Genomic DNA, 26,845 nt, shown 5'->3' on the forward strand with positions numbered 1-26,845 from the left:
TAACACAGGCGATCGCCAAATTCGGAAAACGTGGCAGCAGAGCCCTCTTAAACGAGCAAAACCCCTTGTGTCATGCTGTCAAAGACATATTGTCAACAACTTATACTATGTCATTCTACCGAGATCATAACACAGGCGACCGCAAATATCGGAAAAAGGATGCAGCATAGCCCTTAAGAACGGGCGCGACCCCTTGTATCATGCTGCCGATGACATGTCATCAATGGCTTGTGCAATGCCGTTCTACTGGGATTGTAACAGAGACTACCGCAAAATACGGAAAATGCGGCAGCAGAGCCCTTTAAAACGGTAGATACCCCTTGTATCATAGTTCCAAAGTCATATAAGTATACGCAACGGCTTATGCTATTGCCATTCTACTGGAATTATAACGAATGCGGCCGCGAACTCCATAAAAGGCTACAGCAGAGCCCTTTAAAACGGACAAAAACCCCTTTAATCATGGTGGCAGACATTTTACACACCTATAAAGACGCGACGGCTTATGTTATGCCCCTCTCCTGCGATTGCATCGGAAACCACCGCAAAATTTGGAAAAGGCGGCAGCAGGGCCCTTTACAATGACTCAAATGATATGTATCGTGGTGCCAAAAAGGTACTATGAACGGCTTGTACTGGGATTGTAACAGAGGCTACCGCAACGTTCGGCAGCAGATCGAGCCCTTCAAAACGTGCGAAGCCCCTTTAATCCTGGTGCCAGGCCGTTTGAAGAAACTGCTTCCGAAACGACACTCCCTAAGCAAAAAGCGTCCTAAGCTGATTTTGTAGTATGTATATGAGAAATTAAGATCACGGGGTTTGAACCCCGTATCTTGTTCCCTTGTTGCACCCTGAGAGGGCGCGTTTTAAAAATCGCTTCCAAAATGGCACTCGAAATGGCCAAATGGCCTATTTCATCAACTTCGGGGCTTAATATATTTTGATATAAAAATAATATTAAAGATGTCCAAAGCTGATTTTCTAATGTGTATACCTGAAACTAAGATTATGGGGTTTGAACCACGTACCTTGTTCCCCTGTTGCACCCTGAGAGGTCGCGTTTGACAAAATCGCTTCCAAAACGGCGCTCGAAATGACCATAGGCCAATTTCATCAACTTCGGGACTTAATATCATTTGATATAACAATAATATTAAAGATGTCCTAAGCTAATTTTGTAATATGTATATGTGAAAGGAAGATCACGGGGTTTGAACCCCGTATCTTGTTCCCCTGTTGCACCCTGAGAGGTCGCGTTTGACAAAATGGCTTCAAAACCGGCACTCGAAATGGCCAAATGGCCAATTTCGTCAACTTCGGGGCTTAATATCATTTGATATAAAAATAATATTAAAGGTGTCCTAAACTAATTTTGTAATATGTATATGTGAAAGTAAGATCACGGTGTTTAAACCCCGTACGTTGTTCCCCTGTTGCAACCAGAGAGGTCGCGTTTGACAAAATGGCTTCAAAACCGGCACTCGAAATGGCCAAATGGCCAATTTCGTCAACTTCGGGGCTTAATATCATTTGATATAAAAATAATATTAAAGGTGTCCTAAACTAATTTTGTAATATGTATATGTGAAAGTAAGATCACGGTGTTTAAACCCCGTACGTTGTTCCCCTGTTGCAACCAGAGAGGTCGCGTTTGACAAAATGGCTTCAAAACCGGCACTCGAAATGGCCAAATGGCCAATTTCGTCAACTTCGGGGCTTAATATCATTTGATATAAAAATAATATTAAAGATGTCCTAAACTAATTTTGTAATATGTATATGTGAAAGTAAGATCACGGTGTTTAAACCCCGTACGTTGTTCCCCTGTTGCAACCAGAGAGGTCGCGTTTGACAAAATGGCTTCAAAACCGGCACTCGAAATGGCCAAATGGCCAATTTCGTCAACTTCGGGGCTTAATATCATTTGATATAAAAATAATATTAAAGATGTCCTAAACTAATTTTGTAATATGTATATGTGAAAGTAAGATCACGGTGTTTAAACCCCGTACGTTGTTCCCCTGTTGCAACCAGAGAGGTCGCGTTTGACAAAATGGCTTCAAAACCGGCACTCGAAATGGCCAAATGGCCAATTTCGTCAACTTCGGGGCTTAATATCATTTGATATAAAAATAATATTAAAGATGTCCTAAACTAATTTTGTAATATGTATATGTGAAAGTAAGATCACGGTGTTTAAACCCCGTACGTTGTTCCCCTGTTGCAACCAGAGAGGTCACGTTTGACAAAATGGCTTCAAAACCGGCACTCGAAATGGCCAAATGGCCAATTTCGTCAACTTCGGGGCTTAATATCATTTGATATAAAAATAATATTAAAGATGTCCTAAACTAATTTTGTAATATGTATATGTGAAAGTAAGATCACGGTGTTTAAACCCCGTACGTTGTTCCCCTGTTGCAACCAGAGAGGTCGCGTTTGACAAAATGGCTTCAAAACCGGCACTCGAAATGGCCAAATGGCCAATTTCGTCAACTTCGGGGCTTAATATCATTTGATATAAAAATAATATTAAAGATGTCCTAAACTAATTTTGTAATATGTATATGTGAAAGGAAGATCACGGGGTTTGAACCCCGTATCTTGTTCCCCTGTTGCACCCTGAGAGGTCGCGTTTGACAAAATGGCTTCAAAACCGGCACTCGAAATGGCCAAATGGCCAATTTCGTCAACTTCGGGGCTTAATATCATTTGATATAAAAATAATATTAAAGGTGTCCTAAACTAATTTTGTAATATGTATATGTGAAAGTAAGATCACGGTGTTTAAACCCCGTACGTTGTTCCCCTGTTGCAACCAGAGAGGTCGCGTTTGACAAAATGGCTTCAAAACCGGCACTCGAAATGGCCAAATGGCCAATTTCGTCAACTTCGGGGCTTAATATCATTTGATATAAAAATAATATTAAAGATGTCCTAAACTAATTTTGTAATATGTATATGTGAAAGTAAGATCACGGTGTTTAAACCCCGTACGTTGTTCCCCTGTTGCAACCAGAGAGGTCGCGTTTGACAAAATGGCTTCAAAACCGGCACTCGAAATGGCCAAATGGCCAATTTCGTCAACTTCGGGGCTTAATATCATTTGATATAAAAATAATATTAAAGATGTCCTAAACTAATTTTGTAATATGTATATGTGAAAGTAAGATCACGGTGTTTAAACCCCGTACGTTGTTCCCCTGTTGCAACCAGAGAGGTCGCGTTTGACAAAATGGCTTCAAAACCGGCACTCGAAATGGCCAAATGGCCAATTTCGTCAACTTCGGGGCTTAATATCATTTGATATAACAATAATATTAAAGATGTCCTAAGCTAATTTTGTAATATGTATATGTGAAAGTAAGATCACGGTGTTTAAACCCCGTACGTTGTTCCCCTGTTGCAACCAGAGAGGTCGCGTTTGACAAAATGGCTTCAAAACCGGCACTCGAAATGGCCAAATGGCCAATTTCGTCAACTTCGGGGCTTAATATCATTTGATATAAAAATAATATTAAAGATGTCCTAAACTAATTTTGTAATATGTATATGTGAAAGTAAGATCACGGTGTTTAAACCCCGTACGTTGTTCCCCTGTTGCAACCAGAGAGGTCGCGTTTGACAAAATGGCTTCAAAACCGGCACTCGAAATGGCCAAATGGCCAATTTCGTCAACTTCGGGGCTTAATATCATTTGATATAAAAATAATATTAAAGATGTCCTAAACTAATTTTGTAATATGTATATGTGAAAGTAAGATCACGGTGTTTAAACCCCGTACGTTGTTCCCCTGTTGCAACCAGAGAGGTCGCGTTTGACAAAATGGCTTCAAAACCGGCACTCGAAATGGCCAAATGGCCAATTTCGTCAACTTCGGGGCTTAATATCATTTGATATAACAATAATATTAAAGATGTCCTAAGCTAATTTTGTAATATGTATATGTGAAAGTAAGATCACGGTGTTTAAACCCCGTACGTTGTTCCCCTGTTGCAACCAGAGAGGTCGCGTTTGACAAAATGGCTTCAAAACCGGCACTCGAAATGGCCAAATGGCCAATTTCGTCAACTTCGGGGCTTAATATCATTTGATATAAAAATAATATTAAAGATGTCCTAAACTAATTTTGTAATATGTATATGTGAAAGTAAGATCACGGTGTTTAAACCCCGTACGTTGTTCCCCTGTTGCAACCAGAGAGGTCGCGTTTGACAAAATGGCTTCAAAACCGGCACTCGAAATGGCCAAATGGCCAATTTCGTCAACTTCGGGGCTTAATATCATTTGATATAAAAATAATATTAAAGATGTCCTAAACTAATTTTGTAATATGTATATGTGAAAGTAAGATCACGGTGTTTAAACCCCGTACGTTGTTCCCCTGTTGCAACCAGAGAGGTCGCGTTTGACAAAATGGCTTCAAAACCGGCACTCGAAATGGCCAAATGGCCAATTTCGTCAACTTCGGGGCTTAATATCATTTGATATAAAAATAATATTAAAGATGTCCTAAACTAATTTTGTAATATGTATATGTGAAAGTAAGATCACGGTGTTTAAACCCCGTACGTTGTTCCCCTGTTGCAACCAGAGAGGTCGCGTTTGACAAAATGGCTTCAAAACCGGCACTCGAAATGGCCAAATGGCCAATTTCGTCAACTTCGGGGCTTAATATCATTTGATATAACAATAATATTAAAGATGTCCTAAGCTAATTTTGTAATATGTATATGTGAAAGGAAGATCACGGGGTTTGAACCCCGTATCTTGTTCCCCTGTTGCACCCTGAGAGGTCGCGTTTGACAAAATGGCTTCAAAACCGGCACTCGAAATGGCCAAATGGCCAATTTCGTCAACTTCGGGGCTTAATATCATTTGATATAAAAATAATATTAAAGATGTCCTAAACTAATTTTGTAATATGTATATGTGAAAGTAAGATCACGGTGTTTAAACCCCGTACGTTGTTCCCCTGTTGCAACCAGAGAGGTCGCGTTTGACAAAATGGCTTCAAAACCGGCACTCGAAATGGCCAAATGGCCAATTTCGTCAACTTCGGGGCTTAATATCATTTGATATAAAAATAATATTAAAGATGTCCTAAACTAATTTTGTAATATGTATATGTGAAAGTAAGATCACGGTGTTTAAACCCCGTACGTTGTTCCCCTGTTGCAACCAGAGAGGTCGCGTTTGACAAAATGGCTTCAAAACCGGCACTCGAAATGGCCAAATGGCCAATTTCGTCAACTTCGGGGCTTAATATCATTTGATATAAAAATAATATTAAAGATGTCCTAAACTAATTTTGTAATATGTATATGTGAAAGTAAGATCACGGTGTTTAAACCCCGTACGTTGTTCCCCTGTTGCAACCAGAGAGGTCGCGTTTGACAAAATGGCTTCAAAACCGGCACTCGAAATGGCCAAATGGCCAATTTCGTCAACTTCGGGGCTTAATATCATTTGATATAACAATAATATTAAAGATGTCCTAAGCTAATTTTGTAATATGTATATGTGAAAGGAAGATCACGGGGTTTGAACCCCGTATCTTGTTCCCCTGTTGCACCCTGAGAGGTCGCGTTTGACAAAATGGCTTCAAAACCGGCACTCGAAATGGCCAAATGGCCAATTTCGTCAACTTCGGGGCTTAATATCATTTGATATAAAAATAATATTAAAGATGTCCTAAACTAATTTTGTAATATGTATATGTGAAAGTAAGATCACGGTGTTTAAACCCCGTACGTTGTTCCCCTGTTGCAACCAGAGAGGTCGCGTTTGACAAAATGGCTTCAAAACCGGCACTCGAAATGGCCAAATGGCCAATTTCGTCAACTTCGGGGCTTAATATCATTTGATATAAAAATAATATTAAAGATGTCCTAAACTAATTTTGTAATATGTATATGTGAAAGTAAGATCACGGTGTTTAAACCCCGTACGTTGTTCCCCTGTTGCAACCAGAGAGGTCGCGTTTGACAAAATGGCTTCAAAACCGGCACTCGAAATGGCCAAATGGCCAATTTCGTCAACTTCGGGGCTTAATATCATTTGATATAAAAATAATATTAAAGATGTCCTAAACTAATTTTGTAATATGTATATGTGAAAGTAAGATCACGGTGTTTAAACCCCGTACGTTGTTCCCCTGTTGCAACCAGAGAGGTCGCGTTTGACAAAATGGCTTCAAAACCGGCACTCGAAATGGCCAAATGGCCAATTTCGTCAACTTCGGGGCTTAATATCATTTGATATAAAAATAATATTAAAGATGTCCTAAACTAATTTTGTAATATGTATATGTGAAAGTAAGATCACGGTGTTTAAACCCCGTACGTTGTTCCCCTGTTGCAACCAGAGAGGTCGCGTTTGACAAAATGGCTTCAAAACCGGCACTCGAAATGGCCAAATGGCCAATTTCGTCAACTTCGGGGCTTAATATCATTTGATATAAAAATAATATTAAAGATGTCCTAAACTAATTTTGTAATATGTATATGTGAAAGTAAGATCACGGTGTTTAAACCCCGTACGTTGTTCCCCTGTTGCAACCAGAGAGGTCGCGTTTGACAAAATGGCTTCAAAACCGGCACTCGAAATGGCCAAATGGCCAATTTCGTCAACTTCGGGGCTTAATATCATTTGATATAAAAATAATATTAAAGATGTCCTAAACTAATTTTGTAATATGTATATGTGAAAGTAAGATCACGGTGTTTAAACCCCGTACGTTGTTCCCCTGTTGCAACCAGAGAGGTCGCGTTTGACAAAATGGCTTCAAAACCGGCACTCGAAATGGCCAAATGGCCAATTTCGTCAACTTCGGGGCTTAATATCATTTGATATAAAAATAATATTAAAGATGTCCTAAACTAATTTTGTAATATGTATATGTGAAAGTAAGATCACGGTGTTTAAACCCCGTACGTTGTTCCCCTGTTGCAACCAGAGAGGTCGCGTTTGACAAAATGGCTTCAAAACCGGCACTCGAAATGGCCAAATGGCCAATTTCGTCAACTTCGGGGCTTAATATCATTTGATATAAAAATAATATTAAAGATGTCCTAAACTAATTTTGTAATATGTATATGTGAAAGTAAGATCACGGTGTTTAAACCCCGTACGTTGTTCCCCTGTTGCAACCAGAGAGGTCGCGTTTGACAAAATGGCTTCAAAACCGGCACTCGAAATGGCCAAATGGCCAATTTCGTCAACTTCGGGGCTTAATATCATTTGATATAAAAATAATATTAAAGATGTCCTAAACTAATTTTGTAATATGTATATGTGAAAGTAAGATCACGGTGTTTAAACCCCGTACGTTGTTCCCCTGTTGCAACCAGAGAGGTCGCGTTTGACAAAATGGCTTCAAAACCGGCACTCGAAATGGCCAAATGGCCAATTTCGTCAACTTCGGGGCTTAATATCATTTGATATAAAAATAATATTAAAGATGTCCTAAACTAATTTTGTAATATGTATATGTGAAAGTAAGATCACGGTGTTTAAACCCCGTACGTTGTTCCCCTGTTGCAACCAGAGAGGTCGCGTTTGACAAAATGGCTTCAAAACCGGCACTCGAAATGGCCAAATGGCCAATTTCGTCAACTTCGGGGCTTAATATCATTTGATATAAAAATAATATTAAAGATGTCCTAAACTAATTTTGTAATATGTATATGTGAAAGTAAGATCACGGTGTTTAAACCCCGTACGTTGTTCCCCTGTTGCAACCAGAGAGGTCGCGTTTGACAAAATGGCTTCAAAACCGGCACTCGAAATGGCCAAATGGCCAATTTCGTCAACTTCGGGGCTTAATATCATTTGATATAAAAATAATATTAAAGATGTCCTAAACTAATTTTGTAACATGTATATGTGAAAGTAAGATCACGGTGTTTAAACCCCGTACGTTGTTCCCCTGTTGCACCCTCAGAGGTCGCGTTTGACAAAATCGCTTCCAAAACGGCACTCGAAATGGCCAAGTGGCGAATTTCGTCAACTTCGGGGCTTAATATCATTGGATATAACAATAATATTAAATATGTCCTAAGCTGATTCTGTAGTATGTGTATGTGACAGTAAGATCACGGGGTTTGAACCCCGTATCTTGTTCCGCTGTTGCACCCTGAGAGGTCGGGTTTGACAAAATCGCTTCCAAAACGGCACTCGAAATGGCCAAGTGGCGAATTTCGTCAACTTCGGGGCTTAATATCATTTGATATAAAAATAATATTTGAGATGTCCTAAGCTAATTTTGTAATATGTATATATGAAAGTAAGATCACGGGGTTTGAACCCCGTACCTTGTTCCCCTGTTGCACCCTGAGAGGTCGCATTTGACAAAATCGCTTCCAAAACGGCACTCGAAATGGCCAAGTGGCGAATTTCGTCAACTTCGGGGCTTAATATCATTGGATATAACAATAATATTAAATATGTCCTAAGCTGATTCTGTAGTATGTATATGTGAAAGTAAGATCACGGGGTTTGAACCCCGTACCTTGTTCCCCTGTTGCACCCTGAGAGGTCGGGTTTGACAAAATCGCTTCCAAAACGGCACTCGAAATGGCCAAGTGGCGAATTTCGTCAACTTCGGGGCTTAATATCATTTGATATAAAAATAATATTAAAGATGTCCTAAACTAATTTTGTAACATGTATATGTGAAAGTAAGATCACGGTGTTTAAACCCCGTACGTTGTTCCCCTGTTGCACCCTCAGAGGTCGCGTTTGACAAAATCGCTTCCAAAACGGCACTCGAAATGGCCAAGTGGCGAATTTCGTCAACTTCGGGGCTTAATATCATTGGATATAACAATAATATTAAATATGTCCTAAGCTGATTCTGTAGTATGTGTATGTGACAGTAAGATCACGGGGTTTGAACCCCGTATCTTGTTCCGCTGTTGCACCCTGAGAGGTCGGGTTTGACAAAATCGCTTCCAAAACGGCACTCGAAATGGCCAAGTGGCGAATTTCGTCAACTTCGGGGCTTAATATCATTTGATATAAAAATAATATTTGAGATGTCCTAAGCTAATTTTGTAATATGTATATATGAAAGTAAGATCACGGGGTTTGAACCCCGTACCTTGTTCCCCTGTTGCACCCTGAGAGGTCGCATTTGACAAAATCGCTTCCAAAACGGCACTCGAAATGGCCAAGTGGCCAATTTCGTCAACTTTGGGGCTTAATATCATTGGATATAACAATAATATTAAATATGTCCTAAGCTGATTCTGTAGTATGTGTATGTGACAGTAAGATCACGGGGTTTGAACCCCGTATCTTGTTCCGCTGTTGCACCCTGAGAGGTCGGGTTTGACAAAATCGCTTCCAAAACGGCACTCGAAATGGCCAAGTGGCGAATTTCGTCAACTTCGGGGCTTAATATCATTTGATATAAAAATAATATTTGAGATGTCCTAAGCTAATTTTGTAATATGTATATATGAAAGTAAGATCACGGGGTTTGAACCCCGTACCTTGTTCCCCTGTTGCACCCTGAGAGGTCGCATTTGACAAAATCGCTTCCAAAACGGCACTCGAAATGGCCAAGTGGCCAATTTCGTCAACTTTGGGGCTTAATATCATTTGATATAAAAATAATATTAAAGGTGTCCTAAACTAATTTTGTAATATGTATATGTGAAAGTAAGATCACGGTGTTTAAACCCCGTACGTTGTTCCCCTGTTGCACCCTGAGAGGTCGCGTTTGACAAAATGGCTTCCAAAACGGCACTCGAAATGGCCAAGTGGCGAATTTCATCAACTTCGGGGCTTAATATCATTGGATATAACAATAATATTAAAGATGTCCTAAGCTGATTCTGTAGTATGTATATGTGAAAGTAAGATCACGGTGTTTAAACCCCGTACGTTGTTCCCCTGTTGCACCCTGAGAGGTCGCGTTTGACAAAATCGCTTCCAAAACGGCACTCGAAATGGCCAAGTGGCCAATTTCGTCAACTTTGGGGCTTAATATCATTGGATATAACAATAATATTAAATATGTCCTAAGCTGATTCTGTAGTATGTGTATGTGACAGTAAGATCACGGGGTTTGAACCCCGTATCTTGTTCCGCTGTTGCACCCTGAGAGGTCGGGTTTGACAAAATCGCTTCCAAAACGGCACTCGAAATGGCCAAGTGGCGAATTTCGTCAACTTCGGGGCTTAATATCATTTGATATAAAAATAATATTTGAGATGTCCTAAGCTAATTTTGTAATATGTATATATGAAAGTAAGATCACGGGGTTTGAACCCCGTACCTTGTTCCCCTGTTGCACCCTGAGAGGTCGCATTTGACAAAATCGCTTCCAAAACGGCACTCGAAATGGCCAAGTGGCCAATTTCGTCAACTTTGGGGCTTAATATCATTTGATATAAAAATAATATTAAAGGTGTCCTAAACTAATTTTGTAATATGTATATGTGAAAGTAAGATCACGGTGTTTAAACCCCGTACGTTGTTCCCCTGTTGCACCCTGAGAGGTCGCGTTTGACAAAATCGCTTCCAAAACGGCACTCGAAATGGCCAAGTGGCGAATTTCATCAACTTCGGGGCTTAATATCATTGGATATAACAATAATATTAAAGATGTCCTAAGCTGATTCTGTAGTATGTATATGTGAAAGTAAGATCACGGGGTTTGGACCCCGTATCTTCCCCTGTTGCTCCCTGAGAGGCCGCGGTTGACAAAATCGCTTCCAAAACGGCCAAATGGCGAATTTCATCAAGTTCGGGGCTTAATATCATTTGATATAACGATGATAATAAAGATATCCTAAGCTGATTATGTAATGTAATGTATATGTGTATGTATATGTGAAAGTAAGATCACGGGGTTTGAAGCCCGTACCTTGTTCTCCTGTTGCACCCTGAAAGGTCGCGTTTGACAAAATCACTTCCAAAACGGCACTCGAAATGGACAGTTTATATAGCGATAAAGCGATATAAAATACAAAACGGTATCGTTTGTATATTACTCACTCAAAATAAAGTTGTCTGTTCTGTCAGCCACTTCGAGTTCTGGAAAAAATGACCGTTCTCGTTTCGAACTCTTTCAGACCGGCCGTACAGTCTCAGCGCATGCGTATTACGATAATACTGGGACTTAGTCCATCGAGCGCCTAGGAGGGGAACCCTGTCTTAGTCGCAACTTTGAAGGCCCTGGGTGCATCAGGATTAACACTCACACATCGCGCCGTGGTTGGTATGTGGCCTGGAGGACGTACTGAACGAAAATAGGCGATGACATTTCCAGAATTTGACTGTCTTTGTCGAAAAATCGTAGTCTCAACATGGGCGATGTGCAAAAATCGACGGAATCCCCATAGGCGCAATGCATTAAAATTCATTTGGCCAGGGTGCACTAGGCTTATATTCTGCTGGTGCCTTTCATGTCTCCAGGAGTTCTGTACATGGTGTTCTTCTCTATTAGACGATGACATCTTAAAAAGTTTATTCTGTTTTGCTGTTAATTGGCATAAACGCTGTCTCCCATTGAATTAACATCCTGTAAGGCAGTTTCCCGCATAGCGGCTGAGTATAGTGACGGAGTGCGCCGGCGGGGGGTGACCGCGAATTTTGGGATTGCCGATACCGAAAAGCGAGCGGTGATGTCATTTGAGTGGCCCCCAATCTCGGCTTCACTTCTCAGAGCAATAGGGCTCCTCCTCTCTTTACTCCCAATCACGGTTGGCCTCTTCTGAATAGGAAACGTCGCGGCGGGATGAAGCAGGCGATCCCCAGAGATACACCTGAGAAAGGGCGACTTGAAGAGAGGGAACCTAAGTGTGCATCTGAGAGGCCGAAGTCAACTTGGAAACGTAACGGTAGGGTGCACATAGCAGAGGAAAGCAAAAGCAAGACACAGCAAGGCAGAGGAAAGCCTATGATGTCGAGGAATGAATGTCTCCAAGTACTGCTGTGGAAGACTCCACGTCTGGAGTGCCATGAGAAGTACGAACCGTACTTGGGGTGGGTTCAGTGCATGGTTCGCAAAGGCTGGTCACATTGGGATGGCAGTAACAAAGATTACGTATATGTTTGTCAGGACTGCACGCTAGCGCTGTCACAATAGCGCTGTCACAAATGTCCTGCCCGCAATATCCAACTGTTTCAACATATCCCGTGATCTGTCCCAACGTGCCCCAAGGTTGAGGCATATTGAAACACTCAGCCTCCTGTTGCATATTAAAGGTGTTTAGCCATATTGACGTAAAAATATTCGCGTAATTTTTAGTTCACAATATCCAGACTGACCGGCAACGCCGTTAGTGCACTGAAGCCCATAGATCCCCGAGTATGTTTCGCGTTAGGACTGTTTTCTCAAAAGATGTTTCAACTTGCCCGTTTCCCCTACGGTACACTAAATCTTTCTTGTGACTTCCGCGGATTTTGAAAAAGACGATAAGAACTTCTTCACGGCTGTACGCACAACCGAGATACCATTAAAATCGGACACTTTAAAGTGCCACTACGGACTAAATCTCGTGTCTTCAGAATCCTGCCAGAGTTATGTTACTCAAATCTTCTTGTCTCACTTTACATTCCTGCCAAATGTTTTGGCTCTACGCGACGCGGAAGCTAGAGAAAATTAATTTTTGTTTTCGAGAACTGTGACGTCATGATAGGCTCCGACGGAGCGCTGTGCTCTCATCTGGCAACGTTGTTGTCCGTCGCGTCTTCCGGGGCTCACTTTTTTGCACTCCGCTAGCGGAGCCCCACGTTACATATCATACTACCGCTCCGACCTTGGGGAAAACACAAAGGAGGGAGAACACATATCTCCCATTTCCCGTCTTTCGATCAGCCTCACATGACTTCTCCAGCACGAGACCCTCCCCGAACGCCTGCCTCGTTGCTAGGAGACGAGTGCCCTCTCCAGAACATGACATCATTGCAATTTGTGGACTTATGATTACATCACTCGCTCGCCGCGTCACCGAAACTTGTGGAGGCTCAGCAGATCTTCAAAAATAGACAGAAGTGTGCAGCGTTCGTAAACAGCGTTGAAATTTCATGGACTAAATAAAATAAACGCCGTTTTCTGAGTCTGGAGTGGCACTTTAAGTAATATCCAGGGCCGACAATTTTTTAGGCCTAGACGGCTTAGACGGAGGGATCACTCTAACGTGGTTGGCGGCGTGTTGTCATATAAATTTTAGGTTTGCGACCATCAGAAATGCTAGCTGTTTCCTGGTCGTGTAGTATTACAACACGCGGACAACGTTACAATACATTGGGAAACCAAAGGTAAGCACGTCACCACGACCCCATGAGGTGCGAAAGAAATATTAGAACCGAACGGGATCGGCCTGCCAGGCATCCTTTCTGAAGTTGCTTGATTGGAGCAGGAATCGGTTCCTAAAAAACAACACGTGCTAGCCTCTACACTGCTACAGTAGATTTGACGTTCTAGAATACCTTCAGCATGCTCAAGCGTTGCACACAACTCTACCACCTAGCAGAGTATACCGGTTACACCCATGGGAGCTGAATGGTTATGCTGCCCGAATGTTAGTGTTATAATGCGTTAGCATTAGAGTCCTCGGAACGCATGAATCGCGGCGCGGTCTGTCTGTAGCCACGGCGCTGTGCGCATGCACGATGAGTGGGGAGGGAAGCAGAGGGCGCGTGGAGAACTGTGCACCGGCCAGTGGAGCCAGGGGAATGAACGTGTAGTATATTTCTATTGTTGGGAAAAACTCACGTGACCTCTGACGTCGGGCCAATCGTTGGGCCTCGGTAGAGTACTCTTTTGCTTTGTTTTATTGTGTCTCCCTGGGTGATGGGTGACGTACAGCGACGCTGCCGAGGCGTTCTTTTACCCTTTCCCCTCTGTTCTTTCCCCCGCTTTGGCGGTTCTGGATTTTCGTTCGCATCCAGTGAAATAAATAAAACGCGGAAGCGTTGGCTCTTTCTGTTGCACGAGGTGCTTTATTTTTCGGGATTGGTATTCCCAAATCACACATATGCAGTCTTCTCTATCTGCGCCAAACACAAACTTCACATGAACATTGTTTCTGAAGTTCGAGTAATATGCCAAAGCAACTTCGCATTCACTGTTAACTGATATGTCTCACGTGGAAGATTTCACAGTAGATCAGTAAATTCACTGCACAGGCACACACATTCACAAATCCAGCATGACAGAAAACATGTCCATATCCCTTTGCTGCTTGTGTAGTGTCACATGTCAAGGCTGACCCGTCACAAAGGAACCTGTGCAGCTGCTAAGCCGAAAGATGATGTTCCAACCACTCAGAGTGGTATATCCATTCGATTGCGTCCATGCAGATGCATTTCGGAAGCAGATATGAGTTGAGCAGTACCTAGTTGATACCTGAGCAAGAAAGACCAGAACAAGGATCAGAAAACGTGAAAACTAAAAATTCTACCGGCCGAAATGTTGCGTAGACGCCACAGGTGCGGTGCTATGCTATGCTACGCTAAAGCGGCAGAATGGAATAGGAACTGGCTTACCTGCCATCGAGTGGAAAAACACAGTATTGATCCTTCTTGAATCGTTGTCGCGCCAAGCAAGCGAAGCAGACCTGCCTTTCACTTATCTGTCACTGAATTTACTTGCAGAAGTATCCAAGAGGATTCGAGTTTTGCAGAGTCGGTATCGACGGGCACTAAAAACCATCCAGTGCCGGCAAAAATGCTTTGCGTGCGTCCTCGCCGCACCATATTTCGAAACTTTACGGCGAGCTTCTCCGGCACCCCAGACACGACGGTGCCGGCTTACGCGCGCCACGAAAAGGTTAAAATTTCAAACCGACCAATGAGCGCTCGCATACCAGGGGAGCGGCCGCAGGAGCCAATGGGATGCTCTCGGTAGAGAACTCGCGCTTCGACGTAAAAATTTTGACGTTTCATGACGTTTGATGACGCGAAAGGCTCACAGCGCCTCACTTTAGTCCGCAAAGGAACTCGCGAGTTTCATCCCCTTGGTGCAGCTGTGGTTGTCGACAGGTTCGGACGTGTAAGCGTGGTCGCGCCACGGGTTATGAAAGCTGTGCGTAGGAGCATCGACGAAAGAAGGCATAGGTTACGCGGCGCCAACAAGCTGAGTCGGAGGAAGCAAGAAAGGCTCGTTTGGCCGCAGACGCTGTCTTGAGTTAGCGTGGTGTAGGGCCGTGTGAAGGGTTGCGTAACTTTTGTGTGGCGTTGTGAAGGGGAGTTCCAAAGGGGTTTTCAAGTTTTAATGCCAACACATTTCCGTCGGATCCACCAATGGATCGACTGTGTTTTTTTTTTAGGAATCACTGTCGAATGCTGAGCGGAAATTGCATGCGGTATGTTACCCCCGAACCAGAAGAGATATATCGGGTGCCCCTTGGACGGGGCTTTGCAGTTGGCAATGGCGCCGTTGACGCTTAGACAGTGTTTACGCCAGCACCTGACCCCAGAACTACCCCAAGGTAAATATAAATGGTAGCGAAGGCGGAGGAAAATACGAAATATGTGTGAGCAACCCTGCGCCCTTCATGATACACATGCGAGCGTGGTTGTTGAGGGGCAAACTACGAAGGTAAACGAAAATAATTTAATCGGAGGCGCGAATAATGTGTGTACTAATGCAACATGCATGTTTTTACTATAGCAATTCGCGCGGTCTGCCAGTAATATGTAAGATTATAGACAGAGCCGAGTACGCTTCCGGTTCCTGTCCCTCTCCATGTTGTTAGCTACGAGTTTGCCGTACGCTGAGTATACGTTGACTGCGCACTTTGTGACTGTTCATAGCCGTTTTCTTCTTCATCGTCGTCTTTTCAATTTCAAACCACCAAGTCCAACATGGGACATTCCTCGGAGGAATGCCACATTTCAGGACAGTAGCCAGTTATTGCTTTATTTGAGTGTGAATGTGGACAGTACTGACTTTGGAGCTGTCGGTTCCTCTTCCTGTCTTTGCGATGTTTGTGGGTGCGTGTGAGGAAGCCTTCAAAGCCAACGTCAAGACATTCCTTGCCTCCAAAAGGGCCAGGTCCAAGCTGTGTGAAGTGTTGGACACAGTTGTGCCAAAGACATTGAGTTTGTGTTCTTCATCGGTGTATGATGATCTATTTCACTTTTTTCGGAGGGTACGACTGTTCTGGTTTGCACGACAAAGGAATGAGGAAGTACGAAGTACTACGTTACGTCAGAAGGCACTGCAGCGGGCAGCGAGACTAAGTTCGTAATCTTTGCACGTTGTTGTGATGTAACCAGAAGTTGTCTTTCCATGCAAAAGGATATGCATGGTTCTGTTGTCTATCCAGTGCTTTCAGTTGTAACCTAGATTACACATGATGTCTTGTAATTCTTTCATTCCTGTGTAGCATACGATTTGTCAAAGCACATAGCTCCTTACTGTGTTATTAGTATTTTGACAGCCATGCAGAGTTCAGTAGTCTGTGCCTATTATTGATATGCTTAGCGTGTGTACACCTGTGTACAGAGATACCTAGCATACATTTTCTATTTTGAATCTTCAGCAGTTTGCCTATTCTTTGATATGTATTAAGTGTATACCTGTGTACATAGATCCCTAGCCTGTAATTTTATATTTTGAATCCTGCGCTGAGTTCAGTAGTTGTGTGCACAACCGCCAGTATGTAGGCGCAGTTATGTGCAGGGCTAAGCACCTTGTGGAGCTTGAAAATCTAGACCACATGGCAAAATATGCACAGAATAGCAGAATCACAGAACTTTGTCGATGCTTTGACATGCCTCTAATACAAAAATGCTGTTGTAATCAAAGTAGAAGTAGTCATCAGCAGGGTGTGTACACACTGAACAAGGTTGTAGTGGGAGAACTGATGTTCTGAGGCTGGAACAACATAGAAAGGACAAATACATACAAGGCCTCAAATTGCCTAAGAAATTAACGATGAAAGATGAAAGTCACTGAAAAGGTTAGTTAGCTGTAGGACTCGAACACACAGCCCTGGACCGGTAATCCAGAAGATGTGGGTTCGAGTCCTACAGCTGGCTAACCTTTTCAGTGACTTTCATCTTTCAAGGTTGTCATTGCTGGAACCTGATATTATTGTGGCTGTATTGCAAGATCAAGTATCACACACTTCTAAACTGAACTAATGCACTTGTGCCTTCTTATTCCCCCAGCATTCGTTACAATGCCAAAAACTGTGGGCAGACATAGCACCACACAGTATGCAAATATCATATAATGTGATCTTCAAGTGCAAATATGTTCACTTCCACCTTCTTTTTACGAGACATATGCGGAAAGTTCCAGATGTGCATGAGGACAGCTATAGCAGCATGCATTGGACATTAAGGTACGGGGCCCCACCTGTGTTTGCAGGAATTTGTATGTTATCTTTTCGTGCTTATTCATTACATGGACTGTCATACTGGTTATTTTGCACATTATTCTGTCGTGGGTATTTATGATGAAAGATGGAAGTCACTGAAACTGTGTGTCATCAAATCACTGTGTTCCAGCCTCAGAACATCAACTGTCTCATGTGGGTATTTATACTGTTTACAACGGCATGGTGAATTTACCTGTGATAAAAGAAAGCAAGCCCCCACCTGGTCTCCTGTATCCTTTGTTGCACGCCTGTCGCCAGTGTTGATTCTTCTCTATTTAAAAATTCTTTATGAGTTTTTGTGATTGTGATATTCCGCGGCTCGACATCGCGATGGACGAACGCACAGCGCGGCCCGCGCTATAAGTAATGGTGACGTACCAGGTGACGTCATTATGACGGAATTTGTAGTTTGGCCGGCAACGGATGGGTGGTGGTGACGGTCTTTATCATGTCCGCCCTTGAAGCCTTGGTGGCCTTGGTGGCCAATGCAAGCTTCGCTACCATTTATATGTACCTTGACTACCCTCTGTTTGCCGCCTACGACATGACGACGACCTACTAGATTATAGCGACCATGCCATAATCGCCAAACCCAATGAGGAGCCCGTCCGCACGATCCCCTAGGAGCGCTACTGATCAACCCGCGAGATCTGCATTATGACTGGACGATGGAAATTTGAATTTTGAACGTGCGGAAGCGGACGCGCGATTACCGTAGCAGACGACAGCAACAGTTCCTATGAAAACGCATAGAATGATGATGATAATCAAATTTAGAAGGAAGCATCTCTCGTTGGACATACACCGCCTGTACAAAAATACCAGGGTAAGCTAAAGTACAGAGTACTGTAGAAATTGAAGAAGCAATAACCGTGCCGATGAGTAGCGCCATCGCTAGCCTCCAAATGCGGCGCTGGGAAGGCGTCCGTGTGACGTGGTCGCTATAATCTAGTAGGTCGTGGACGTGACATATTTCCTTTCGAGCAACTCATCACTTACTTGATGGTGGAGTCGAAGACGTTCGCAGCCGTGAGAGGCAGGAAACAAAGGAGAAACAGACAGAAGACCGTGAGCATGAGGCGGGTAATTCGCATCTCGTCCCTGCGGAACCTTTCCTGACCTCCTTCGGTAGCCGAATGAGCAGCTATGTTGCGGTGGCTCTTTCTCACCTGGACAATTGTCGGTTTGTGTGATCGTGCCGTGATTGGAACATATTGCTACAAAGAACAGAGCGACACTGAAAATACCCACCCACAGACTTTCAGAGCATCACGTAAAAACAAATGTTTTACAAGATTATGACGGGAGTTTCATCACCAGGGGCGATACTCTACCCCATCGCTGATGGTGATGCGGGGAATGAAATAACGATCCCCTTCACAATAAGGATCGCATGCCCTATGGTAACCAGAAAGGTGAAGTGAGCTTTGAGGGCAGAGCGTTGGTGGGCTGGATGTGGCCACAGGGACCAAGCACAGCTTCACATAACATTGTTCTAGAGATACGGTGCGCGTATAGGTAAGTTACTCATCGAGTACCGTTTACGGGGAAGCTGCGATAGCGCTAAATACACGAATAATCAACCCTGGGCTTACGAGTCCTCATTTTACGGATTACTTCGCTTTTGTGAACTGTGCCTCCGTTTACGAATTTTCCATTTCTGAACAGTGCACGCATGTTTCGGGAACGGACCTTGTGGGTCCCCATCTGTAAACGCTGAGGACAAAACAAGGTTAGCAGAGGTCAACAAAGGAAAAGCGTAGAGCAACACCTGTCTCAGTGTCAAGGGGCGAAGTAAAGAAAGGTGATACATCAATTTATCACGAAGTATATCTGGGGCACGGACAGACGAACAGGCAGCTGTCACGTTCGAGCGGGACTTCGAAATGAACGCATATTGAGGGTGTAGTACAGTGCTTCAAAGACTGGACAAGCGCTATATTACCGACGTCTCTCTTGGTCAAAATTGACAGAGAAGAAACGACGGTTTAGGCGCTGTTTCGGAGTGTGTTCAAAAATAAACGTAATCCGATGTCACGATGCGTCTTCTGTTCTAGCCCTTTCTCTTCCTTCCCCTTATTTCAAACCACGACTTATGAATCCCTCGATTTTTTAAAAACGGAAACCGTCCATAGATCGAGCGTTGACTGTATCTGCTTTGTTCTACACATGACCACAATTCTGTGTCGAAAACTTAAACGTACGTTTAGCTCCCATTTGGATCCGCATTAGGGCTTTAACTTCGCGATGCTTGGATGGCACGCGAAAAATAGTTCAGCACGAAGAGGGGAACAAGAGAAAGTGACTCCTACAGTATATTTTCACCTGCATACTCCCATAGGCGCAATGCATAAGGAATGCAAATGGGGGAATATGTTTATTAATTATTATATATACAGGGTGTCCCAGAAAACGTGTCATTGAATTATAATAAAAAAACTACACCACCTAGAGTCATGCGGTCAACGGCATTTGTTCTTACTGGGTTTTTGCCACCTCCTCATGTGATTGTCGTGTAACGTAAGTTTAATTATGTAAATTTTTGCGAGCTTAAGTCGGAAATTTGCCTAGTAAAGGTCACTTTTTTACCCCCCCCCCCAATGTGAACAGCGTGTCTAATTTACTCAAATTAATGATAATTGACAGGGATATTCAGGAGCTATCCCATCGGCAAAAATAGCCGAACATCATGCTCTACGGAGGTCGCACAGAATAGCGCACGATGAATTTTTCAGCGCAATCTTTGTCAGTCCGACGAAAGGAGGTTGGAAACCCAGCCTACCCCGGCATCGCAGAAAGAGATAACGCAGGCATGGCTTATCACGTCCGACTTTCGCTGGGATAATGCTTTCCCTCTCCCAATTTTAGGAACTGTTACTGTTTCAACTATCACTCTGTGGGTTGGCTTCGGAACCTCCTTTCGTCGGACTGCGAGCGATTGCGCTCAAAAAGACATCGCGCGTTATGGTCCGGTGCTCCGAAAAGCATGATATTCGGCTATTTTTTCCGATGGGATAGCTCGTGAATATTACTGTCAATTATCATGAATTTGAATGAATTCAGCACGCTCTTCATACTGGTGGGGTAAAAAAGTGACCTTCCCTTGGCAAATTTCTGAGTTCAGTTCGCAAATATTTGCATAATTAAACTTGGGGTATATGGCATTAACTTTACAAGGTGGCAAAAACCTAATAAGAACAAATGCCGTTGACCGCATGATTCTAGGTGGCGTAGTTTTTTAATTATAATTCACTTACACGTTTTCTGGGACACCCTGTATATACACGGTGCGGCACGAAACGTGTCATTTGGGGTCATAAGAAAACGGTAGAACGGAAAAATATGCGGTCAACGGCTCCCGTGCGGCAATTAAGTTTGCCATCTTCAAAAAATACTTTTGTCGAATTTCAGTTGCAATAAATTGAAATTTTTTAATTGAACTCTGAAATTTGCATAGTCAACATAACGTTTTCTTTACAGAATCAGGAAGCCCGTGGCGAACTTAGTCGAGTACACCTGAAGCCGAAATCTCTAATGCTACAGCGAGTGCAAAAAAAACTGTGAAAATCTGCGTTTTATGAGGCGCGCATTTCAACGGCGCACGAAATCGGCCGCAAAGATTCGATGAGAGGAGGATATGCCCCTGCCCTGTACCAATGGGAACCCATGTAGCCTGATATTATTATCGCGATGTCTCTTCCTTTCCCTTTCCTCTTGCTTTTTGCAGTGTTCTGTCTACACAGTTAAAACAGAACTTCACCACATTGGATTTTTCAGGATTTTTTTTAGGATCAGGATTTTTCAAAAAAGAGAGTGGATTGAAACAATGATTGCCTCCAGATCTATTGCCTCGCATGTTCCCGAAAACAAGTAATGAAACCGTTAATTAATGAGTTTTAGGTAATTCATAGTCCACTAGTTACACGCACTTCCTTAGAGGATGTCCGCTTGGCCACATAACTGCCTGCGAAAACGGCGCGGGGGTTGCTTTCACAGAACGTGCTGCTTTTAAAAAGAACCTGTAAATGATACCCTGTCTAGTGAGTGCGAATGCGACATTGTGGTATGCGCATTTTGCTCTATCGTTTCTGCGCACCTTTCGCTTGTATACGTTTCCACGTGCCGTGTAGTTTTTCTAAGAAATAAAAAATGAAGCTCGTGGCTTTTGTGGCTGATGTCCAGAGCCATTCCGAGGGGGATGCGAGAGGGAGCAGCCGCCACCTGGTGCTGTTCTCAGGTGTGGTAGCCCAATAAAGAATCGCTAATAAAACGAGGGCCGAGAGAATTCTCACTGTAAAGTTTGAAATCTTTGAAGAGTTTTTCACTGGATTTCACAATTCATTTCACCTCTTCACAGTTAGAATGTAACAAAATATAAATTACCAGTCATCGGTGCACAGCTAAACATGGAAAGCACATATGTCAATTCTAGGCCTGATTTATTTATTTATTTATTTTTTTGCTCTCATGCAATATTTAGATAATCCGGTTCTGACACTTTAGACAACGCTTCACGGTCACCATGCTCCACGCGGAAGTTGGCTTGCGCTGCTATTTTTGGCTCCCAGACTAGTATATTTCATGTTAGCGAGTTGGCAACTCCGCAATCATTCCGGACATAGCCCGTAAATACGGTGCGACTGGACAAACGTAGTGCAGCTAGCGGTTCAACTTCACGGCGTGATGATGAGGTGCTGGACTTTAGTTACCGAAGTTAAAGTGAAAAAGAGAATGCAGCGAATGCGAACAATGTCGCACCAGTTATGCCTATCCCCCATGTTGATTGGCCCCTATGAAGATCCTGTGCTCCATCGTCGGGTTCTTCACCTGTTCATGGAATTCCTGTCGTCCACTGGATTGCTCCAGACGCCTCTAATTCTTTCTCGTACTTTCATCCTTCCTTCATCATCTTCATATAATGTTCCACGTGCAGTGGGGTAGGGTACCGCACCACCGCGGTGAAACACCCCATCTCATCGTCATCATCTATTGTTGTTGTTGTTCCCCATGTTCATACCACACCAGCGGCATGGGCGAGCGGGTAAACAACAACAACATATATTCTGATGATGAAGTGGGGAGGTTTTCCACTCTAAGAGTGGAACGCTACCTCATAGCTAGGGGGTCTAATATGAGTGGTTACAATGATGAGTGATGACGATGAGAGATGACGGGAATGATCGGAGCGGCGATGGCGATGCCGAGCGGGTAAAAGCAGCTGCAGTCCTGCTGACTTTCGAGACGAATGTCAGCACACTTCCCCTGAAGTCGGCATGTCCCCCCTCCTTCTTGCTGTCCCCTCTGAATCCGTCCGCGTCTGCACGCCGCTCATATAGCCACAGTTGCTTCGCGGCGCTAACACGGAATAAAAAAATACTAAAAAAGTTAATACCACATACCTTGAAGAAGATGCAGGAGTAGGAAACAAGGATCACGACGCAAGGCACTACAAATCCAAGTGTGAAGAGCAGTTTCTTGGGAGAGTGGCCTTTCGCATCTGGCAAAATGGTGCAGGAGAATGTGGTCGGTTCCAAGCCAAAGCGTCCCCAAGCGTGGGAAAGAGTGGGTAAGAGGGATAGGAAACTGATGACCCAAAGTGTGGCCACCATGAGAGCTACCACAGATGTTCGAGCAAACACAGCTTTATAGTGAACGGGGTAATAAACGACCATGAATCTGAAACAGACCAGTGAAATGACAGGTCACCAGTTAGCCGTTGAACAGCGTATTCACGATGAATGACTTTCACTAAACCTATAGGTAAAGATGAGTGCGGTGCGGGTATACCCGCGGATACCCGCGCAAGCTTGTTCTTCGCGGGTATACACATTTCCGTGTCATCGCGGGTTGCGGGTAAGGTGCGGGTAGACCCGCACTGCTTCCGCGGATTACGCGGGTATACCCGTAATACCCGCAGGCACGAAACCAACCCGTCGGATTTTGGTGCATGACCCGATTCATTGCGAACATTTGGCCCCAAAATACTTTCCAAGACCTTCCCTGTCCAAATCATCATCTCAAAATAAAGTTGTTGTTATTCGCCACATAATTTTGACTATCTTTCGACACCATGACTGGTACGCTTCGCATCAGTAAGCTGGCAACCATGTCAGCAGTCGCCACAGCCTACGCGTTGGAAAAGTGGCTCGCTAACGGACAGTGTCCCCAGCATCAATAGATCATTTCGAGCTGTGAGGATCATGTGGCATAGCTGAAACACGTGTACACATCGGCCTGCTGGTATATCGGCGGGTGTGCGGACACGCGTCGGGATATGCGGGTTGAGCCATTGACGTTGCTGCGGATGCGGGTGCGGGTCGCGTCCCCGCAGGTGCGTTTGCGGGTACGAGTTTTCACACCCGCACTCATCTCTACCTGTGGGTGGAAAAATGTGTGCCCTGGACTTGGCTACATATCACATCACGCTCGCTTTCACAGACATGTAGTGAATGATAAAAACAGATACATATTTGGTGATCTGCAATTTGGCAAATTTCAGTGGCGTTTGCCAGCCAATATCGGTGCATGTGTCTGGGGGTGGGTGGGTGGGGGGTGCGTCCTGAAGTGTATGAAGCAGAATGCATATAAAGCGTTCTTGTGAGTGTATGAACGAACCAGCAGATGCGTTGGTCACTATTCTCCTGCTGTCCACTTGTTTGTGCATGTGATTACTAACATATGTGACGATACGGGTTTTGAACCAGGCCCAGCTCGGTAAATAAACTTTCCCGTTTTCTGCGATCACAGAGTCAGCACGCATTGCATTCTTTTTACACGGTTGTTGGAAATCGTGTTGCCTCCGCAACATCAAGGTTTATATGACGTGTTCGCCGGAATGTCTCTACGCCAATATAGGGGTGAGTTCTGCTGGCAGTATATTGCTCCCTTAACACGTGGACTTTTCTACAAGGGCGTGTCACGGCATGTAAAAAAGCTGTAACAATTAGGGCATTCTTGAAAATCAGTGTTGGGTGCACATGTGGTCAACTTCGCGAAATAAGGCACCATCATCATACCGAATTGTATCATGTTGTCTCCTGATTTGTTGATAATGGGAGGTATATGCCTGTTTTGAACACTTTTCCTTTTGCATAATGTGTCTAAAACAGGCGTACAACGAGCCAAGATACAGAGTCATATTCTGAATGACGACTATAGTTGCGAGCCGTATTATGTGGTGAAGTTCTGTCTTAACAGTTGTACGCTGCGCCTTTACAGAAAGGCTCACCTGGTAACTGTGATTGCCATCATGGACAAGATAGAGGCCGCCATGTTTCCGTAGAAGAACAGACCGAACAAAACACAGAGAGAGTCGCCGAAGGGCCAGGTTCGTCGGAAATAGCGACATGCCGTCAGTGGAAGGTTGATGGAGCAAAACAGGAAGTCCGCAGCAGCCAAGCTGAGCACGAAAACGGTCGTTGCTGAGCGAAGGCGCCTCTCCTGGCTCAGGGACAACAAGGTAATCAGATTGCCCGGGATGCCCAGAACGGTGAACAGCACGCAACACCATCCCGCAAACTGCGTCAGGGGCTCGGGGTAGAGTAGCACCTGGTGGTCACCCTGTCCGCGAAATAAAAACGAAAATAAGGAAGCCAAAAGGTTGTCGAGTATGATGTTCAGTAGTCCGGTTGACGTGGCAGAAGTAAAACACGGACATATTAAAGCAGCTGTGTGATCTTGTTGGTGGTTTTCCATGTGCTTTAAGGGTTCAGAAGCTAACAAGGACACACGGACGCAGAAAATGACACACACACTAGGCTCCAACTATCAACAACCTTTACCCAGAGAGCTATCTGTCGACGAGGGTTGATCAAAAACTACGGTGAATGTTTAAGTAGAAAAACATTTATTAGATTTACTAGGGTAAGAGATTCAAGTTCAAATTAGTCCCCTCCGAAATACTCCCCGTTGAGTCGGACATAGGTACTTTACGCACACAGTTCCTGCCACTTTGTGAAGCAGAACTGGAAATCCTGTTTTGTGAGTGCCTTTTGCTGAGCCGTCATGCATAGCTGCGTCGATGTCGCGAGTTGATGCGAAACGTCTGCCTTTCATGGTCAATTCCGCTCTGAGGAACAGCCAGAACTCGCGCGTGCCCCAAATCTGGGGAGTAAGGTGGATGGAAATTGATGAGAGAAATTGCCCTATTGGAAGCGATGTCTGACACAGCGCATTGTCAGGATGCAGGACGAAACCGTTTCCCATTTCTCTGGCCTCTTTCACACCTAGTTTCTTAAACGAAAGACAGCGTTTGTTGTGGATGGGTAGATATACAGCGAACTGGTAGAATGTAGGAAGGGAGTTGCCTAGGAAGGGAGTAGGAAGGGAGGAATATCGGCGGCTTCTGTCCTGAGGCAACTCCCTTCCAGCGTTTATTGTGGTGTTCTTGAGATAAAACCCAGCTCGCACAATTGACCTTTCCACGTACGCGCGAATACACGGCTTTCACATTCGCGCCTTTTCCACATACGCGTCGTATTCTAGCGGCTCTCCAACGAACCATGCCCGGCGCGCGTCAAAACAAACCTACGTGGGTAGCACAAAGAACCGAAACCGGTCCGGAGTGGGACCAACAAGCTCGCGCTTTGTTTGTTTTGGGTTGTTTTGGGAGTAGCAGAACTAGTCAGGAGACAATTCAGGAGACAATTCAGTCAGGAGAGAAAGTTCAATTTCTCCCTGGTTTTCTTTTAAATAATCAATCAATCAATCAATCAAGCTCGCGCCATTCGCCCGGTCTCCCCACTGGTCCCCACCTCTGTCGTCCCCATACTGCGCCATCTTGTCAAGACGGAGATAATCCTCCCCGGCGCCTCAAGGTCATTCACTGGCGCATAGGAAAAGTGAAAAAGGTCCATTCAAGCGTCTCTCCAGCAAACCACCCTCGGCGCCCGCCAAAACAAACCCACGTGGGTAGCATAAAGGGCCAAAACCGATCTTGAAGTGGAGCCGACGAGTTATCGCGGAGTACCTCAGTGGTCACTACCCCGTCTGCACCATCCAGTGCCGTCTATTGAATACGGAGATAGGCTTGTCCGGCACACTCACGGTCGCAGCGCATGCGCATAAGCAGTTGTGGAAAAGTCCCATTCCATCAGGGTCAACGGAAACAATCAGGATCACATTGATGGATCTGTATCGACGTGATATTTCTTCGCTGGCGAGGAATACACTGACTTCCTCTGAGAACTTTTACCCTTTGCCTCAGGGTCGTAACCGCAGAACCAGGATTCATCTCCCATGATGATGCTTCTCAAGAAGTTTGCGTCTGAAGCGGCAGGACCGCTCAGTCCCAATGAAATTGATCGGCGCTGTTGTTTTTGTTCAGCAGTCAAAACGCGTTGAACAAACTTCGCCCTCACTCGCCTTATCTTCAACTCTCAGTCAAAATGAGTTGAACGTAACCATAAGAAATGCCCAGGTTTTCAGAAATTTTCCGAACTTACAGTCGTCGGTTTGATCGAATAATTTCACTGACCATTTCAATATTTTCGTCGGT

At 44.1% G+C, this 26,845-nt stretch overlaps 1 protein-coding gene across 1 annotated transcript in view; it reads right to left on the minus strand.

The window, feature by feature from the left end:
• Positions 1-26,588, minus strand: part of LOC135400459 (protein trapped in endoderm-1-like) — a 40,395-nt gene extending 13,807 nt beyond the window's left edge. Inside the window, exons 1-4 of the mRNA XM_064632292.1 lie at positions 26,550-26,588; positions 24,578-24,909; positions 22,749-23,025; positions 18,349-18,518 (exon numbers count right to left, since the gene is read on the minus strand). Of these exons, the coding sequence (XP_064488362.1) occupies positions 18,349-18,518; positions 22,749-23,025; positions 24,578-24,909; positions 26,550-26,588 (818 nt within the window). The remainder of the gene's footprint in view (positions 1-18,348; positions 18,519-22,748; positions 23,026-24,577; positions 24,910-26,549) is intronic.
• Between the last annotated feature and the right edge of the window lie 257 nt (positions 26,589-26,845).

Source organism: Ornithodoros turicata, chromosome 7, assembly GCF_037126465.1.
Source record: "Ornithodoros turicata isolate Travis chromosome 7, ASM3712646v1, whole genome shotgun sequence".
NCBI lineage: Eukaryota > Metazoa > Arthropoda > Arachnida > Ixodida > Argasidae > Ornithodoros > Ornithodoros turicata.